A 13655-nucleotide genomic window follows, 5' to 3' on the forward strand; every position below is an offset into this window, starting at 1 on the left:
GGATGTAGCTCAGTGGCGTAAGGCCTTGGGTTTAATCCCTAGCCCTGCAAAAACAAAAAACAAAAAAATTACTCATGCTGCAATAGAGGTTATACACTAATAAAGAGACCAATTAAGTCTACAATAAGGACATTCTCATCTCCTTAGCTGTTTCGTATTTTGCTATTCTGGTACGGATGATTCTTTTTTTTTTTTTTTTTTTTTTGGTACCGGCAATCGAACTCGGGACTTTGTGCTTACGAGACAGGCAACGGAACCACTGAGCTAAATCCCCGGCCCAAGGATGATTCTTATTGATCCACCTTGGGCCCTTCAGCAGTAAAAAGATGCCCTCCATCTATTCACCTACCCAATATCTGCTCCACCACACGTCAAGGAACAAATTGCCCCAGGCAGCTTGTTGTCCTCTAGAACCTTGGCGACTATCCTAGAAAGAAATAGGCAATTATTAAACAATAATTTAAAGATCTTTTAAATGAAGAATAAATTCCAACCACCTAAATCTCCTTTTTTCAACTTCCTCTCTCACTCTTCAAACCTTCAGAACTGGATGTCTCCTCACATATTAGAGATAAAGTTTTCAAACACTTAACAGGCAGACAATTTTTTCTGAAAAAATCTTAAGAAGGAAAAAATACATAGGACATAAACAGAAGACATAAAGCATTACTCAAGTAATTCAAATGATCATTGTTTTCAAGTATTTTCTGCCAGGTGAGGAAGACATCTGGTTCAAGACGGTAGACTGGGGACTGGGGATATTGCTCACTGGTAAAGCACACGCTTAGCTTGGGCAAGATCCTGGGTTTGTATACCTTTTTTTGTCCCCTACCACAAACCCATTAAATTGATAATTAGAAAAGAAAAAGGAAAAAGGAAGACCTAGAAAGATGAATAAATTTATAGATAGACCCATCAGCAATCAGGACATTTAAACACAATACAAAACAGAACTCAGAGATGTGGTAAACATGAAACTGGGAGGGAGGAGGTTCCTAAAACCTAGGGTAGGTGCCACAGGGGAACAGAGAGGGCAGGATCTATTCTACAGTACCCTGAGGTGGCACAAAACTACTATCTGCTGGCTTCACAAGAAGCCATTTTAACCATTTTAGTCAGGAAGTATCAGCAACCTCAAGACTGAAACCCTTAAACAAGCAAGGATTATCCCCCACCAACTTAAACATTATAGCTAAAATAAGACTACAGTTAAATACTACTTAACTGAGTTGTAAAAAATAAATGACTCAACTAATTCTGCTTTTTCCAAAGTGGATTCCTCCTTCCATTTTGAGTTTCCAAAGGACCCACAGGGCAAAGGCCCTTTTTCATCAATCACCCCAACTTGCTGGTTACCTTCCAATTTGTTTAGCTTTCAACAAGTTCCAAATCCCATACTCACTTCCACAGAAAAGATACCACCCACATACCTAATTAGGTTCCCCAACTGTCTTCCAAAAATGTCCTTTACAGCTATCTTTTTTTCCTTCCCATCCAGGATCCAACCAAGGATCCCCCACAAGTGTCACAGCTGGCAGCAGTTCCCATAGGGTACAGCTCCTCCCTCGGACTCTGGGTGGACACTGCCTGCAGCGTGGACCTCACTCCTGCTAACGGCTTTGCTGTCCTGGAAGGTAAAGGTTAACGAAACTCCCCCCTGATGCATGAAAGTGTAACCCTGAGTCAGTCTCTAAGTCTGTCCTCCAGGTTACGTGGAAAGTGAGGTGCTAACAATGTTACTCAGACAACGTGGCTTATGGTAAAAATGACCAGACTGATCCATTACATCTGGACCAGGGTTAACTACCATCAATTATAAATGGGGTCCCGTGCTCTCTGGCCTTCCTTGAGTGCAGTGATGTTTGTAACTACATGTCCTTTTTAGTGCCTGAAAACCATGCTTATAGAATTCATATAAGAGATTTCTGGCTCCTGTGGGGCATTTGGCTTGTAAGCCAAGGTAACTCCAACAGCCGTACAACCCAGAGCGTATCTCTTCCTCACTTGCTGGACAACTATGAAGACACTGAGTAAGAAAAATATCTGATGCCATCCTCCTGGCAAATCACATTCCTGTCCTACAGCCTTCTGAATAGACAGAGGCTATGAGTAAGAACACTGAAGTAAATTTGAGAAGACTGCCAGCAGGCAATCCCGGCCTCGGCTAATCCCAGCAAAATCTGCCATCACTGTACTTACTGTCTCTGATTACAAAAATCAGATACTGTTAATTCTCTTTAAAATATCAAGCAAAATATATTAAGGTCCCACATGAACATTTCAAACTCTTCAAAAATGCTAGCAAAGCTAGTATCAAAAGTAATAGCAGCCAAGTAAAAATTGGCAAGTCAGTTCACTATGTCCACATTAGATGTTCTGTGGTTTTTTATTTTTTAAATCCCTAAGGAATCTCATCATTTTTATGTATTCTATTTAATAATTAATTTGATATGTCCTGGTTTATAAGATATCATTTCCTCAATACCACATATTTCCTTTCAATTAAATATTAACACACACAACCCTCTCTCTATGTCCCACTTTTTAATTCCTACATCACTACAATATTCCAAAATAATAAACTAAAATTAAGAACCCTTTTCCAGGCACAGTAGCACACTCCCAGCTACTTGGGAAGCTGAGGCAGGAGGATCACAAGCTCAAGCCCAGCCTGGGCAACAGAGCAAATCTCTACCTCAAAATACAAACATAAAAAAGGGAGGGGATATGGTTCAGTGCAAAGATCTTGAGTTCAATCCCGGGGGGGGGGGGGGGTTGTCTTACATAAACAACAAGCCCCCCCATCAGTAATTCTAGAATCACAGACTGCAGACCACACATCCACTGGACATCAAAGGGGGATCGTGGCCCGCCAAGGGAAGGCACCCAGTCTACGTACTCTCTACACTCCAGGCTGACAAATGTGTGACACTGACTTTATCCTCATCAGAGCTGTCAAGTTCACAAGTCTGAATAAAATGCTAATAAGTTTTTAACCAAGAAATGCAATACCTTTTAATCAGTGTTAGATACATCAGTGGATTAGCATAATAACAGTTCTTTCTGGGTCTTTTTTTTTTTTCTTTGTAGCACTGAGGATCAAACCCAGGCCCTTGGCTCTCAAAGCTGCGGCAACCAGCGACCGGCCCCAGTGAGACAAGACAAGCAGCTTGAAGTTCCTGCGGCCATCCCGGGCCACACCCACAGCACGGTGAGGTCCACTTAGGGCTCAATCCTGTCCGTCCTGTCCCGTTCCCCCCCCACCATGCACCACCTACCTTCTGCTTTTTCTGCTACCTGGTCCCACACTACAGAGGCACAGGAGATTATAAAGACCCTTGCCCTGAGAGCCACAAGATAGAGCAGAAGTTAGTAACAGAAAGAGGGCTTCTCAGGCTTCTGGAAGAAAACTGAAGCTCAGCAGAAAAGTAAAGAGAATCTCTACAATAAAGGCACATCGGACCACTGTACTTGGTCTGCTGCTGGCTTGCTGAGACTCATTGACTTGTGTATGCACAGGGATTCCTACATTGCCTACTGTGACAACAGAGACATACCCTGAAGGAGGCTCATAATTTCTACTGCTATTTGCAAAAAAGAAAAAAATTGTTTTTTCTTATTTTTAATTCTCTTTACTTTTTTCCTACTCTTCAAAGTTTTACTTTTCTTTATTTTCTTTCTTTTATCTTTTCTCTCTCTCTCTCTCTCATTCTCTCACTGTCTCACATTGCCCCTCATCTCCCCATTTGTTCCTTTCTGCACTGAATTCAGATTTCTCCCTTACTGTTCTTTTCCTCTCTTTTTCCTTCTCTTGATTATCACTAGGTTTAAAGGAAAGTAAATTTGGTGTCTAGCCTCCTTGTTGCTGTTAGATGATTCTATTCACATCTTTGTTCTTTCATTCTGCCATTTTCTCTTGCCTTTAACAACTTCTTAGAGTTTGTGTGATCTTTCTGTGTCTTCTGGCTTCATGGCTAATCTTACCTATTCTTTCTACCTGTCCCTCCCTCCCCAACTCCTTTAAGCTCCCCACCCCAAAGGGGAAAGATGCTATATTGAAGAGTTTATTCATTATAAACTTACGTTGTGTTGGTCCTTGATTTTAATTTAACTCACATAGTTAAAAGTGATAGATTAATAACTACCACAAATTGTCATTTTCTAAGCTGTGCTTGATGCTATGGTATTGCTGACTATATCATTTGGGCTAACATGTTGTGATTGATCTAATTAGTTTTCCTTCCTGGTATAAGAAAAATAAAATAGCTTCAGAGTCATTAGCGTCTCAAAACCCAAACACAAGCCATATCAAGACACCTCTGAAAAGCAATCATCCCACAAGGGTTTTAAACACAAGCAACAAAGATACCTACATTCAGCAATCTTGAAATATCAACCCAGGAATTAAATCAAGGACAGTACCAAAAACAAAAATGAGAAGACACTTAAGCAAGGCAAAAACACAGGCTTCCACAACACAAAAAGGAAATTCTGGGGGAAATGAGGTGGAAAACTCTGATAAGCAACCACTTGGACAGCCTGAACTGATAGCACAGGAAGTAACAAAGCAGATGCATGAGGCTCTAGAAAATTTCAAAACAGAAATAATCTCCCAGATACATACGGACATGGTGACCAGAGTGAAAGACATGATTAGAAGCTCTAGAGAAGAAACAGATAAGAAAATAGATGAGATGAGAAACATGCTGGAAGCCGTGAATGGAAAGCATAAGAAAGAAATGGAAAACATGATTGCTCAACATAAGAAAGAAATAGAATCCATGAAACAGATTCAAACAGATATTCGGGAGATTAAAAACTCCACTGAAAGCATGCAGAGCAGACTAAGAGAATCTGAAGACAGAATATCAGATATAGAAGACAGGTTTGCAGTTAAGGAACATGAAAACAGAGATTTCTTAAAGATAGTAAGGGACCATGAGAAATCAATCCAACAGCTGCTAGATGATGCAAAGAAGAATAACATAAGACTCATAGGAGTCCATGAAAAAACAGGAGAAAGTACAACAGACATAAAAAAACTGTTCAAAGAAATAATAGTAAATAACTTCCCAGACAGAGGTAGAGTTGAACGTACAGATAAGTGAGGCATATAGAACTCCAACCAGCCATGACCAAAAAAAATCTACACCTAGACATATAATAGTCAAGATCCCAGAAACCCAACAGAAGAACAAAATTCTACAGGCAGAGAAAAGAAACAAATCACCTACAAAGGAAAGCCCATCAGAATCACGGCAGATTTCTCAACACAAACCCTCAAATCAAGGAGAGCCTGGAGTAAAGTATTTCAAGCCCTAAAAGAAAAAAACTTCCAACCTAGACTGTTGTATCTGGCAAAATCATCTTTCAGAATCGATGGGGAAATTAAATACTTTCACGACAAAGAACACCTGAGAAATTTCATGAACACCAAACCAGCACTCCACAATTTTAAGCAATATCCTAGAAAAAGACAATGAAGCTTCTTTTTCCTTGGGGAAACACCAAATGGCGGATGACACCGGTGGAGGCCCCGGGGGCCCAGGCATGGGAGACCGCGGTGGCTTCCACGGAGGCTTTGGCAGTGGCCTTCGAGGCCGCAGCATTAAGGCGGAGGACAAGGAGTGGATTCCTGTCACCAAGTTGGGCCGGCTGGTCAAGGACATGAAGATCAAGTCCCTGGAGGAAATTTATCTCTTCTCCTTACCCATCAAGGAGTCTGAGATTCTTGATTTTTTTCCTGGGTACATCCCTCAAGGATGAAGTTCTGAAGATCATGCCGGTGCAAAAGCAAACTCGTGCTGGCCAGCGTACCAGGTTCAAGGCATTTGTCGCTATTGGGGATTACAATGGTCACATTGGTCTGGGTGTGAAGTGTTCCAAAGAAGTAGCCACTGCCATTCAAGGGGCCATCATTCTGACCAAGCTCTCCATTGTCCCCGTACGCAGAGGCTACTTGGGGAACAAGATTGGCAAGCCTCACACTGTCCCTTGCAAGGTGACAGGCCGCTGTGCCTCTGTGTTGGTGCATCTGATCCCTGCCCCCAGAGGCACTGGCATCGTCTCAGCCCCTGTACCCAAGAAGCTGCTGATGATGGCTGGTATTGATGACTGTTACACCTCTGCTAGGGGCTGCACTGCTACTCTGGGCAACTTTGCTAAGGCCACCTTTGATGCCATCTCCAAGACCTACAGCTACCTGACCCCAGACCTGTGGAAAGAGACTGTCTTCACCAAGTCTCCCTACCAGGAATTCACTGACCATCTTGTGAAAACCCACACCACAGTCTCTGTCCAGAGGACTCAAGCTCCAGCAGTAGCTACAACATAAGGGTTTTTTCAGAAAAAAAAATAAATAAAAATGAATGAAATCTGAATTAAAAAAAAAAAATTTTAAAAAAAGACAATGAAGGTCACAACTCCATGAGGCCCAGCAGAGAGAAGGCACCACACAAGGTAAGACACTAAAGCAAAAGGGGGGAAAATAAGAAATAAAAGAGCCAACAACAGTAAAACATCATGACAAGGATGAGTCAATATCTGTCAATTATAACTATCAATGTTAATGGCCTCAATTCACCAATCAAAAGAAATAGACTGGCAGAATGGATTAAGAAGCAAAACCCTGGCTGAAGATTTGGCTCAGTGGTTTCGCCGCCTGCTGCGCAAGCACAAGGACCCGAGTTCGATCCCTGGTACCAAAAAACAAAAAACAAAACAAAAAAATGAAGCAAAACCCAGCAATATGCTGTATACAAGAAACACACCTAACCCAAAAGGAAATCCATAGACTGAAAGTAAAAGGATGGAAAACAGTTCTCCATGCAACAGGAACCCAGAAAAAAGCAGGCGTAGCAATCTTATTTGCAGACAAAGTAGATTTCAAACCAAAACTAATTAAGAGAGACAAAGATGGTCACTACAGGCCCGGGGATTTAGCTCAGTGGTTCCAGTGTCTGCCTCGCAAGCACAAGGTCACGAGTTCGATCCCCAGTACCAAAAAAAAAAAAGATGGTCACTACATCCTTGTGAAAGGAACAATACAAGAGGAAGAGATGATAATTCTAAATATATATGCACCAAATACAAATGCCCCCAACTATACAAAACAAATATTAATGGACATGAAAAACCAAATAAGCACTAATACAATTGTAGTGGGGGACCTCAACGGCCCTCTATCACAAATAGACAGATCAACTAGGAAAAATATTAACAATGAAATTCTAGAACTAAACAAAGCTATTGAACAAATGGACTTAAGAGATGTTTACAGAGTGTTCCACCCCAAAAAATCAGAATACACATTCTCTTCAGCTGCACACGGGTCATTCTCCAAAATAGAACACATGCTAGCTCATAGGATATATCCAAGTAATGGTAAAAGAATCGAAGTTATCCCCTGTATATTATCAGACCATAGTACAATACAAATGGAGATCAATAACATAAGAAACCTCAAAACACCCACAAACACATGGAAATTGAACAACACCCTCCTGAACAACCAATGGGTCACAGAGGAAATTAACAAATTAGACAGTTTCTACAAGTAAAGGAAAATGCCAGTACAACATACAGGAATCTGTGGGACACAATGAAAGCAGTTCTACATGGGAAATTCATAGCAGTGAATGCCCATATTAGGACAACAGAGAGAACTCAGTTAAATAACTTAACGCAGAACCTCAAGCTCCTAGAAAAAGAAGAACACAACAAACCCAAAGCTCGTACAAGAAAGGAAATGATAAAGATCTGAGCAGAAATCAATGCAATGGAGACTAAGAGGATGATACCAAAAATCAATGAATCAAAGAGCTGGTTTTTTGAAAGAATAAATAAAATTGATAAACCTTTAGCCAACCTTATCAAAAAAAGGAAAGAAAAGGCTCAAATACATGCAATTAAGAATGAAAAAGGCGAAGCCATAACAAATCCAGCAGAAATCCAGAGAAACATCAATACCTACTTTGAGAACCTGTACTCTAAGAAAATGGAAAACACAGAAGAAATGGACAGATTCCTAGATACATATGAATTGCCAAAATTAAATGAAGATAGAGAAATTCTAAACACCCCAATTACAATGAGTGAAATTGAAAATGTAATAAAAAACTTACCAACAAAAAAAAGCCCAGGTCCTGATGGCTTCACTGCTGAATTCTACAAGACATTTAAAGAAGAACTAATACCATTACTATTTAAACTCATCAAGGAAATTGAAAGGGAAGCAAGGCTTCCAAATTCATTCCTGGAAGCAAGTGTTACTTTGATTCCAAAACCAGGGAAAGACCCAACCCAAAAAGAGAACTACAGACCAATCTCCCTAATGAACATAGATGCAAAAATCCTCAACAAGATACTGGCAAACAGAATACAGAGTGTCATCAAGAATATCATACACCCTGACCAAGTCAGATTTATCCCAGGGATGCAAGGATGGTTCAACATCCATAAATCAATAAATGTACTCTAAAAAAAAATGTAATACACTATATTAACAGAGTCAAGCACAAACACCACATGATCATCTCAATAGATGCAGAAAAAGCATTTGACAAAATCCAACACCCATTCATGATTAAAATGCCACAGAAAATTGGAATAGGTGGTCTTTATCTCAACCTGATTAAGGCTATCTATGAAAAACCAACAGCCAACATCATACTAAATGGTCAAAACTTAAAACTTTCACACTAAAATCAGGAACAAGACAAGGATGCCCACTATCACCACTCCTGTTCAATATTGTTCTGGAAACATTAGCTACAGCAATCAGACAAGAGAAAGAAATAGAAGGAATAAAGATAGGAAAGAAAGAAGTGAAACTGTCATTATTTGCTGATGATATGATAGTTTACATAGAAGACCCAAAAAACTCAGTCAAAAGTCTTCTGGACCTAATTGACAGATTCAGTAGAGTAGCTGGATACAAGGTCAACACTCAAAAAACAATAGCCTTTTTATATGCAAATAGCAGACCCATTGAGAGAGAAATTTGGGAAATAATTCCTTTTACAATAGCATCTAAAAAGATGAAATATCTAGGAATCAACCTAACAAAGGAAGCAAAAGACCTCTACACTGAAAACTACAGCACTCTGAAGGAGACTGAAGAGGATATAAGAAAATGGAAAGATGTCCCTTATTCCTGGGTAGGAAGAACCAATATAGTGAAAATGGCCATACTTCCAAAACTACTATATAGATTCAATGCAATGCCAACTGAAATTCCAACAATATACTTCACAGAACTAGAGAAAACAATCCAAAAATTCATTTGGAAACAGAAGAAACCTAGAATAGCAAAAGCAATTCTGGGCAACAGAGACATGGCTGGGGGCATCACAATCCCCAACTTGAAACTATACTACAAAGCTACTGTGATAAAAACAGCATGGTACTGGCAAAGAAACAGACCCGAAGATCAGTGGAATAGATTAGAAGATGCAGAAACAACTCCAGACATACTCAGTCACCTCATCTTTGACAAAGGAGCCAACCACTCTCATTGGAGGAAAGATAGCCTATTTAATAAATGGTGTTGGAAAACCTGGATTTCAACCTGTCAGAAATTAAAACTAGACCCATACCTATCACTGCGCACTAAACTAAGATCGAAGTGGATTAAAGATCTAAATATTAAGTCAGAAACAATAAACTTGCTGGAAGATAAGTTAGGTAGAACTCTTGATGACACTGGCATAGAAAAAGACTTTATGAACAAATCTTCAGTAGCACGGGAGCTAGCACAAAGAATCAACAACTGGGATCTCATCTTATTAAAAAGCTTCGGCACTGCAAGAGAAACTACTAACAGAGCTAAGAGACAACCTACAATGTGGGAAGAAATATTTAGCAGCTGTAGCTCAGACAAAGGTCTACTATCAAGAATATATAAAGAACTGAAAAAAATCAGACCTCCCAAATTCAAAGACCCAATTCAAAAATGGGCATCCAAAATGAACAGACATTTCTCAGACAAAGAAGTAAAAACAGCAAGTAAATATATGAAAAAATGTTCAACATCACTGGTCATTCAAGAGATGCAGATGAAAACAACACTGAGATTCCACCTCACCCCACAAAGAATGGCTGCTATCAAGAAATCAACCAATAACAAATGCTGGTGGGGGTGTGGAGAGAAAGGAACCCTTCTCCATTGTTGGTGGGAATGTAGATTGGTGCAACCACTGTGGAAAGCAGTATGGAGATACCTCAAAGAACTAGGACTACAGGTCCCATTTGACCCAGCTATTCCCCTACTGGGAATCTTCCCCCAAGAATTAAAAGAATCATATCACAGCTACATAAGTGCACCTGTGTTTATAGTGGCACAGTTTGTAATAGCTAAAGCTTCAAAACAGCCCAAATGCCCATCAACTGGAAACTGGATAAAGAAGATGTAGTTTTTTTATAAAATGGAGTACAACTCAGCCATAAAGAATGAGAAACTAGAGACATTTATAGCTAAATGGATGCATACTGAGGCCATACTCTTAAGTGAAATAAATAGGACACACGTGTCAATACCAAATAGTTTCTCTAGTGTGAGAAATTGAAAGTGTAAATTGATAATTTGAAATAAGAAAAGGTCCAAGGGTTTGGGGATGGTGGAAGGGAAAGGGGAAAGGGAAGAAGGGAAAGAAAAAAATTATGAGAAAAAAAAATGGAATCAAACTCTGTGTAGATAGGGAAGGGTGGAGGGGCTGAAGGGTGCACAGGTAATGGGAGAAAAAATAAAAACTAAGATGCATCATGTTCTGGTACAAACACCCAATGATAAATGTAAATGTATTTTATACCTAAAATGTACCAATAAATATATATATTTAAAAAAAAAAAAACCCAGGCCCTTGTACATATTAGGAAAGTGCTGCACCACTGAGGTACACCTTCAACCTTGTTTCTGTTTTGTTAACAGTCTAATAAGCAAAATAAATAAATAAGCAAGCAACCAAGCAATTGGGCTGAGTAGAAATCTATTCTCAAAACCATGAGCTTGTTGAATAGTTATCAAATATAACCCTTAAACTGTCAGGATATTTCTTCTCCAGTAGAAATATTTTTATTTTCCAAGTGATGAAAACTTTTTAGTCCAGAGGAGTTCAATACTTACGTCAATATCTGGCAAGTTTCCAGGATGATAAATTAAATGCTAGGGCTCTGAAAGAGCTATGTAAATGGTAAAATGACATAACAATGTTATAAAAACCAAAGGAGAAAGAGGTTATCCAAATTCCATGCTTAAATAAACACGGCACTTTCACATCAGACTAAACTCAGGGCTTATCAATCATTCTTTCAAGACTATGCCATGCCCAAGAAAAAGCAAGCCACACATACTTACTTTGTGACAGCTACACTAATGAGGGAAGTTGTTGGGGCTCCTTTCCTTGAGATAGTTAAAAAAGAAAAGGATTAAAAAAAAAGAGAAATATAATGAGGAAAACCATAAACACCTTTTATTATTAAGCAGAAGCAAAAGTCTTTTTGATAAAAAACTCAGTCCAATTACATAACAAACCAGTCTAGTAACCCACAGAAATCAATACTTCAGGTGGGACCTAAAAAACTACTAAACCTTCATGAAATAAAAATGGTACGAAGTGATGCTGAACTCCCCTCCCGCACTGATCACAGGGTCTGTGACACGAACCTCTGCCAGTCACAGCACCCAAATGAAGTGGGAATCTATCAACTACACAACTAGCCATTCGGATCGAGATGCTGGGAAGCACAGGTTTCTTTGGCAAAGTGCTGCCATCATTAATCCTCCCAACTATGTTTATTTTATAGCCTTTGTGTATATTCAACTGAGGGTGACATTTAAGATCATTACATCTGAAGGAGGGGTCAGTGTCACAGAGAACTGAGACCTGGAACCATGGAGGGGAGCCTGACACATCAGCATCAAAACTGAAAAACACAGCAACTAGGAATGGAAATGGAGCTGGGAGGGACGAAGGGACACACACATGTGTTCAAAAAAAGTCATTCAGCAATGGTAAAATATGCAAATACTTAAAATCAGTACTTTACCACTAGCACATGTTACTTAATTTGCTAACTGAAAGAACAAGCATAGAGAACATTTCAATAAATTTAAGACATTTTAGTAGTACATGAAAATGGCTCCTTATTCCTGGATAGGAAAGTGAGCAGATCTTACCAAAGGCAGACATTCCCAGAGATCAATGCGATGGCATTGTTCCAGCCATACACTGCCACGGGGAAATTGAATGCAGTGATAATTCCAACAAGGCCAACAGGATTCCACTGCTCAATGAGTACATGGCCAGGCCCTGGAGAGAGGGAAGGCAGGGGACACACTCAAGCATGTGAATTCAATGTACATGAAGCCACTAAGTGGATTTAAATGTTAGACAGCATGGGTTTCCACCTCAGGCTTCCACAAGGTCTGAAATTTTTCATTTTTGGAACAAAAGTACATACACCAGAACAGAGGGGATTCTAGATATCTCAGCTGTGGAAGATGGGTGCTTAGCATAAAACAGAAGTATTTCTTCTTACACAGTGTCAGAGATCATGATATTCATTATGCTGTGACCCTCATGGGAAGTGTGCAGACCAGGACAGCATCAGTCAGTCCCACCTGGGACACAAGAAAACTTTAGAGAGGTGCTAGAAGATGCCCTAAGAGATGTGATAGCAAAAGGCAAAACATGACCAGAATGCAGGACTTGTGACTCTTAAGTGTATGTTCTTTGTTGCCTGATGAAACCCTGGACCAGCCTCTCCAAATTCAAGATAAAGTAGCTCATTTATATGCTCATGATGACTGAATGAATTACAAAAACTTCATATTCACATTTCCGGGCTGCTGTACCACCACTGCCAGCACAGAGGAGGAGGCCTCCGGGCCACCGTACCACTGCTCCCAGTGCAAAGGATGTGAGCCACTCGGGCACCAACACCACAGGGAGCCCCCCCCCCCCAGTCAAAATGAAAGGCACGTAAGCAAGTCTCAAAATCAGACTTCCAGATCACCTAAAGCCACCCCAAAGGAAAATGAGATGGAACACTCTGATACTCAACCACCTGGACTCCCTGAACGAGCAACAAAAGAGGATCTGGAAAAAATCAAGAAGGGATGGAATTAATATGAGAAAATGAAAAAATAGAAACAGTCTTTGTAAATAGGGAGGGATAGAGGGGTTGAAGGGAGGGCAGGGGAAGGGGGAAAAATAAGAACCAAGAGAGATTATGTAAAGGTGCAAATTTCCAATGATGAATCTCATTATACTGTATACTTAAAATGTACCAATAAAATAAAATTTTTTTAAAAACCTTCATATTCACAATAAGAAAATTAAAAATATAGAGTCAGGTGTGGTGGCACACGCCTGTAATCCCAACACCTGGGAGCCTGAAGCAGGAGGACTGCAAATTCAAGGCCAGTCTGGACTACAGAGTGAGTTCAAAGTTTGCCTGGACTACATAATGAGATCCTGTTTCAAATAACAACAAAAAAACCCAGAAATGTTTATATTTTAAATACAAACTTGAAAGTGAACCATAATCTCACAAGGGCTTATTTTAATCAAAGGCAGCTGGAGCAATGAAGAACCAGAGCAATGAATGTGAAGGTTCACACACCCTGGTTAAACCACAGGCCAGCTAGACGGGCA

At 39.9% G+C, this 13655-nt stretch overlaps 1 protein-coding gene and 1 pseudogene across 3 annotated transcripts in view; one reads left to right on the forward strand and one right to left on the reverse strand.

Annotated features, from left to right (window-relative positions):
* Positions 1-13655, reverse strand: part of Aldh7a1 (aldehyde dehydrogenase 7 family member A1) — a 50705-nt gene that overhangs the window by 15998 nt on the left and 21052 nt on the right. For 2 of the 3 annotated variants that reach the window (XM_021266254.2, XM_004854458.3), the window contains exons 6-8: positions 12176-12308; positions 11354-11398; positions 350-427 (exon numbers count right to left, since the gene is read on the reverse strand). In XM_021266254.2, the coding sequence (XP_021121913.1) occupies positions 350-427; positions 11354-11398; positions 12176-12308 (256 nt within the window). The remainder of the gene's footprint in view (positions 1-349; positions 428-11353; positions 11399-12175; positions 12309-13655) is intronic. The other variant, XM_004854459.3, reaches the window with a different exon arrangement.
* On the forward strand, positions 5506-6374 carry LOC147826643 (small ribosomal subunit protein uS5 pseudogene; annotated as a pseudogene).

The sequence above is a fragment of the Heterocephalus glaber genome, unplaced genomic scaffold (assembly GCF_053883595.1).
Source record: "Heterocephalus glaber isolate CG9 unplaced genomic scaffold, H.glaber_assembly_v1.0 deba00001463, whole genome shotgun sequence".
NCBI classification, from domain to species: Eukaryota; Metazoa; Chordata; class Mammalia; order Rodentia; family Bathyergidae; genus Heterocephalus; species Heterocephalus glaber.